Source organism: Chamaea fasciata, unplaced genomic scaffold (genome assembly GCF_029207755.1).
Source record: "Chamaea fasciata isolate MVZ Bird 193981 ecotype frontalis unplaced genomic scaffold, bChaFas1.0.hap1 SCAF_15, whole genome shotgun sequence".
In the NCBI taxonomy this organism is placed as follows: Eukaryota; Metazoa; Chordata; class Aves; order Passeriformes; family Sylviidae; genus Chamaea; species Chamaea fasciata.
In genome coordinates, this window is record NW_027094100.1 from 12,456,060 (window position 1) to 12,462,629 (window position 6,570).

The 6,570-nt window shown below is 52.9% G+C and overlaps 1 protein-coding gene across 8 annotated transcripts in view; it reads right to left on the reverse strand.

Moving 5' to 3' along the window:
• The window catches only part of EBF1 (EBF transcription factor 1), a 266,875-nt gene extending 260,534 nt beyond the window's left edge, over positions 1–6,341 (reverse strand). For all 8 annotated transcript variants that reach the window (XM_066197371.1, XM_066197370.1, XM_066197369.1 and 5 more), the window contains exons 1-4: positions 5,432–6,341; positions 3,962–4,118; positions 3,589–3,652; positions 3,327–3,382 (exon numbers count right to left, since the gene is read on the reverse strand). In XM_066197371.1, the coding sequence (XP_066053468.1) occupies positions 3,327–3,382; positions 3,589–3,652; positions 3,962–4,118; positions 5,432–5,565 (411 nt within the window). In that variant the 5' untranslated portion in view covers positions 5,566–6,341. The remainder of the gene's footprint in view (positions 1–3,326; positions 3,383–3,588; positions 3,653–3,961; positions 4,119–5,431) is intronic.
• Positions 6,342–6,570: the final 229 nt, after the last annotated feature.

A 6,570-nucleotide genomic window follows, 5' to 3' on the forward strand; every position in this document is an offset into this window, starting at 1 on the left:
ATTTGTGTGTAGCATTTACAATTTTTAAGTGACAGGGACGCGTTTCAGAAACTCAGCGAGACCCCCGAAAGCCACGAAATTCCTATTTCACCCAGCGCTTCTGCGGGGCCACCACCAAAGGCCAAGCACAATACCCCAAACACAACCCCAAATGATGCACTCTGAGACCAATCCTGCCTGGGTTTCCCATCTGGAAGTCCCACAGTCCCCGTTTCCAAGGACTGAGCGTGCCGCCCCAGCTCCTGTCTGGGGCACTGTGTGCACAGCTCATCCCACAGCCCAGCTCTGCCCTGGGATGCAGCTCCCAACACAACTCTTGGCTGCCCCAGTAGTGCCACTCTCCAGCCCCACTTCCCATCCTGCTGCACAGCTACCGGAGAAACACACACGCACCAGGACACGGAGATCCCTCTGTTCCACCCAGGACACAACTCTTGCTACGAGTTTCTTAGCTGTGCACAGCCACACGAACAAATCCCTGACTCAGGCAGAGTAGGAACACTCAGGAGCAGGAACATCTCCTCTATAGCACATTACACAGCCCCCAGAATAGCCAAGCCCTGCCTACCTACTGCTATAACACAAGCTACTAATGGGACATTCACATTAAATCTCTGAGCAGCAATCCTATGCACAGAAATTCAGGTATGACTTGCAGAAGGGCTTTTATTTTATCTTACCTAACTTAATAATCTGCAACCGTACAAAAGCTCGTAATTTGTAACAGTGATACAAAGAGAATATATTTAAATCTGATGTGTCCATATTAAAAAATAATAATAATAAATTAGTATTAAAAAAAAAAGTCACTGATACTTTCCTGTATGAGCTGGGGAAACCTAACTCATTCAAGCTTTGCTTCTGTGGGATTTTTAATTTGCCACCAGAAACCTCAGAGTAGCTGTAATTTCAGTCTGGGAATTCACAATTATCGAGTGTGTGAATGTGCGTGTGTGAGGACTGAGCAGATACTTGCCAGCTGAAACGTGTACACTTCTGCAACAGTTTCATTTAAAAGTAATCATTTCATTATCCAATTTGTTCTGAGCGTCATGCATTAAAATACTACACCTTCAAGTAGACTGACAATATATATTTAACTTTCATTAAAAATTAAAGAATTTTCAGACAGTCTTTGCAATATTTAATTACAGTTTGATGATTTGAAAGTTACTTGAGAATCTTCTATATAATTCACTGTCATAAAATATAAATGATATATTCAACATTTGGGTGAGCTTCTGTCATGTGTTGTACTTCACTTCCTAATAAGCATTCAGTAACCGACGCGATCCCAACTCTGAAATAATTTCACTTTTGAAAAGAAAGAATTAAAAAAGGAGAAGAAGGCAAATTTAGCGTCTGGCCCCCCAAAAAATTGAGAGCAGGATATGCCACAGTTTTGACATGACAATGTCCTATTTTTCATAAGCAGTTGTAGTCGTGCCTAAAGAAACTACAGACATGAAATTAATATGTAAGCAAACACGTTTGTGTCTAAAACAGCCTTTTGCCCCCGGTTTTCTAATCTAAGCTCAGAGAGCTTTTATTCTAAAATCCTCGCTTCTCAACCGCACTGCACTTTTCCCAAAATCTGTAATTTGCACTAACTTTGTTTTCCTAAGATTTCCTGAAATCAGACAGATTTTTTTTTTCCTCCTCCTTCTTCATTGTGAACGTGCTTTAAAGCTACACGGTAGGTTTTACAAATAAACTGTATCTGTTTTTTTTTTTTTCCCTTTCTCTCCAAAGACCCTCTGATGACTTGATAATAATGAGAGACCAAGAGGTCAAACAGTGCCTTAGGATGAACTCTTCATATGCAAGATGCCTTTGTTAAGAAAATTATTTTGAATCCACTGCTCTCCATGAGTTCAGGGCTCTGTTTTCAACAGGATTGTGACCAGAGGCTTCTGCATTTCCGTAACGATAGGAAAGCTATTTAAAGATAATATTTATTGATAGTCTCTCTCACACGATCTACTCTGAAATATACAAGCTCCAAAAGGACTAAAAAGAGTTCATATATCAGGAAGATTTTGTTACTTTTAACACAAACTAACCAATTTGTGCCTGAAAACCAGGGAATGACATCAAACGCTTTCCAGGATTTTTTTATGAAGAAGGGTGTTTTGCTGCTGTTTTAATTCCTACAAGGAATGGGCTCTGGTTGGAAGTGTACAGTATAACAGAGTTCAGATGCACAGCGGATTGTCTAGAAAAAATCACTCAAGATCCTTTTTTCTTTTTTTTTTCTTTTTTTTTTTTTTTTCTTTTTTTTTTTTTTTTTTTTTGGTGCTGTTGAAAGACAGTCTTCAATAGCAGGAAAAGATGTTTTGGGACCATCAAAGAGAGTTTTGTAAAACAAACTCAGCCCTTAGAGCTTTATGTTTTGCTGTAGAAAAGAAATCCGAATACAAGCCAAGAGTTTTGTCCCTGCAGACAACATACAAGGACTGACATTTCCTAGCGTACAAAAAAAAACCCTTAATGTTTTTCTTAAATAAAATTTAAGAATTTTCTCTAACAAGTAAAACAGATTAGGAGGGGAAGAAACATATTCTAAGGATGAAAAGGCTCAAAAGCGATCTCAACTATTTAAAAGAAACATGTTCTAAGAGAAAAAATATTCGGAAGGAGCGGGGGAAAAAAAGACAGAGGAACAATTAAAAAGGGGGGAAAAAATAAAGAAGAAAGAATCGATTTGCTCAGATAGTCCCTTTGTAAAAATACTGGTTTTAAACAGAAAAGTATTTTTTACAGGTAGGCACGCGCTTTATTACTCTGTTTGGGAAGCCAAAGAACAGGCTTAAAACGAGGATTAATCCACTGACAAGCCCTGCTGCCCTCCCCGAGTCCGACACCGAGCTCGCCGCTGCCCGCGCCGCGATTCTGGGGTCTATTCCGACATGCAAACGTGTCGCGATACAACCGCTCCTCCTCCAGCCAGCGCAGCCGGCGGCAGCGCCCGGAGCGGCCGGACCGACAGAGCCCCGCGCCAGGGCAGCGCCTTGTGCCGGCGGCGCTCGGGGGCTGCCGAAGGCCGGAGGTTAATTCTTATTAATTAAGCGACAAAACCATCCGCAGCCCTGACTGGGACTGCTGGGAGGGTCGCTTGTATTTTCCTCCCGCAGCCCAGCAGCGGGCAGGGTCCCGCGGGGACCCCCCGGCCGCCCCGCAGGCCGGTCGGCGGCCGCAGCGGGAGGCGGTGGCTCCGTCCCTGCCCCGCCGGGCAGAGCGGCCCCGCCGCGGGGGCGGGATTCGCCTCCCGGGGCCGCCCCGACGGCTGCCACCCCCCTGCCCGGCGGCCGCCCCGCAGCACCCACCTGCTTGGTCATGGAGTCGATGAGTCGGACGTAGAAATCCTGCTCCGTCCTGATCCCTGAAACAAGGCAGAGGCGTGAGGAGCGGAGCGGGGCCGGCCGGCGGCAGAGAGCCGGGGCTCGCCCGAGGGCTCGGGCCTGCCGGGGCCGCCCGTGTCCCGGCAGCGAGCTCAGGGAGCGGAGGGGAACCGGGGGAAGCCGGGCGCTGCTGGGCTCTGCAGCCGCGGAGGCGGCGGGGCCGACCCCGGGGGCTCCCAGCCCTTACCATTGCTGTAGAGCAGCTGCAGGCGGTAGTGGATCCCGTTGTTGGTCTTTTCGCTGTTGGCTTCCTGAAGTCAAAGACGACACGGGAGGCCGGAGGGAAAAGGAAAACAGTATCAATGAAGCTTCTCCATCACTCGCACGCCGGGTGTCCCCGGGGTTGGATGGGGCAGCTCTCAGCCCTCTCCCCTGCCCCGGGCAAGGCGAGGGATCAGGGGACATCCCCGCCCCATCTGCCCTCCGGGACAGGGGAAGACTGAGGCGCCCGGGAGGCTGCCGTGGCTCCCGGGACGAGCCGGAGTCGCGGCCCCGGGGGAGCGGAGCGCAGAGGGCCCCGGAGAGGCGGCCGAGCCCCCGCGGGGTGCTAGGGTACTCACCTTCTCCTTCTCCACGAAGCCCACGAAGGCGGTGCGCTCGATCTCCACGGGCTGCCCCTGCCGGTCGTACAGAGCCAGGACGAAGTGGAAAAAGTTGGACTTCCTCAGGTTGGAGGGCGGCTGCTTCTCGAAGTGAGCCCGGGCCAGACCCACTCCGCTGGGACCAGAGACACGCGGGTTAGCGGCGGCTCCGACGACGCGGCCTCACGTCCCCCCCAGCCGCCTCCCCGGCCCGTGCCTTCCCCCGCCGGGACCCGGCTGGGCCCCCCGGGGCAGAGCATCCCTCCCTCCCCCGAGCCGCCTCGGGGCTTTTCCCTCCGGGCACGAAGAAAGAAAGACTTAAGCTCCGAACCCCGCGGAGCCACGACCCCATCCCGTCCTGCGGCGAGCCCGAAGCCCCCAGCAGACCCCCAGCCCGGCCCCGGTACCCACCAGCCCTCCGCGGGGGCCGTGCCCGCTCGCAGCCGGCCCTGCATGGCGGGGCAGCCGCGCTCAGAGCCGCCGGCGCTTTGCCCCGCGGAGCAGCATCGGTCCTGCCACTTCTCAAACTCGGCTCGGAGCTGTCACACCAGCGCCCATGTGCCTTATCTTGCGAGCCTTTCCTCCCGCGCCGGAGCGGTGGGTAAACACCGAGCCCAGGAGACAACTTCAAGTATTTCAGGGTTGTCCCTGCAGAAACTTTCCCTTCCTTAGAGGGCTCCAAAGGGAGGGGTGCGGGGCGAGGTGGGAGACACCGGGAGATGTCAACATTAAACTGATGCCGGCTCCAGGGTTCAAGCTGCGAATCCAGCATCAGGGTTTGGTTCGTATTTAGGGGTTTTTTTTTCGCGGGGAAGAAGATGGGAAGAAGGAGAAATAAAAGAGAAAACGAGGCTTCGCCAAAGCCATCTTATATTTGGAGGGATTTTTTTAAAAAAATCTGAGATAAGTGGCAGTGGTTTTACAAAAGGACATCAAATTAAATTTCTCCTGGAGTACGCTTTGCAAACTACCTACTTATTGGAGGGGAAGAAGGGGAACTGCTGATTCTGACGAGAATAGGAAAGCGAGGTAGAGAAATATATTTTGGATACATCCGTGCACAACTCGCTGCTTTCCGGAGGAGGAAAGTGTCATTTGAAGATCATAAGACTAAATCAGCAGCAAACATAGTTTTGAAAACTCCTTCCTCCGAGCGAACACAAGGAGCCAGAGAGATGAAACCTACCTATTCCGTACCTAGCGAAACTCGCCACTTCCTTTATTGTTGTTATCATTATTTAATAAAAAGTCATTCCTACGGGACAATAGGGATAAATATTTAACTGGCGACATCTACGCGAAACTCACTGCCGGTAGCAGAGCTCCAGAGCCGGGTTTTTGTTGGCGCGGGGGGGAAAGGCGCTACCGGCGGGGAGCAGCGCTGCGGGCGGGGAGCGCCCCGGGGGAAGAGCGGGACGCGGGCGCGGAGCGGGCGCGGAGCCTGCCTACCTCTGAGCGGCCGTGCTGGCGTCCAGGACGCCGGCTCCCTGCATCCACGTCCGCACCGCGTTCATCCCCGCGCCGAGGGGCTCTTCCTTCATGCTGCTCCCACTCCGCTGGATGCTTTCCTGAATCCCAAACATGAATCAGAAACAACAGCACAAATCTTCCTTCTTTATTCGAAATTTTTTAAAAGTGATAAAATCGCCAGGCGGACTGTTATATGCGGGGTTTTTTTCTTTCTTTCTCTGTTTTTTTTCTCTCTCTCTGCAGCTGATCGCTGGAATCAAAGCAAGTCGGAGAAAGCAAACACAGGCACGCACATTAAAAAAAAAAAAAATCCAGAGGCAATCAGAGCCCGGTTCTGTTGCTGCTGTTTGCTGCGTGTGCAGTTTGTTTGGGTGCTTGGAGGGGCTGGCGGGGTGCTGGGGGCTGGTTGCAGCGCTCGCAAGCCGGAGGAGTACTTGAAGTCCCTTTTGTATGAAGACACCCCTCGGATGGCAGCAGGCAAAAGAAAAAAAAAAAATCTCAGATGGCAGTTTAAGAAACAATAGGACGAACGGGAGCTGCGGCAGGCTCTGCTACATCAAGTGTCATTTTCCAGTGACAAGAGAGGCAAGTCCCCCCCCTTCTCCCCTCTCTCTTTTCTTTCTTTCTTTTCTCCCTCTTTCTTCTCTCCTCTCCCAGCCGAAGCGCTCTCCGCTCCTCTCCTCTCTCCTCCCTCCTCCAGCCGCGCAGGAAGCGAGTTGCCGGAGCCGGGCGCACGCCGGGAAGGGAGCGAGAGGGGCGCACCCGCGGCGGCGGCGCGGACGGACGGCCGGAGGGAGACCCTGGGGCTCCCCGTGCCCCCTCCCTCTCCCGCAGCGCCGGGCGGACTCGCCGTCTCTCCCTATGGGAGCCACTTTGACTGTCCCCGCCGCCGAACACGAGCCCCGCAGCCCCGGCGAGCGGGGGGCGGGGCCTCCGCGGGCACGCCCCCTCATTTGCATCGCGTCACCGCCCCGCCCCCGCGCCGCCGCCGCCAATGGGCGCCAGCAAAGCGCCGCCGAGGGGGCGGGGTCACGCCTCCTTCATTAGCATAGCCCAGCCCCCGGCGCGGCCGGCCCGGGGGAAAGTTGCCCCGGAGCGCCCGGGGCGGGCCCGGCGCA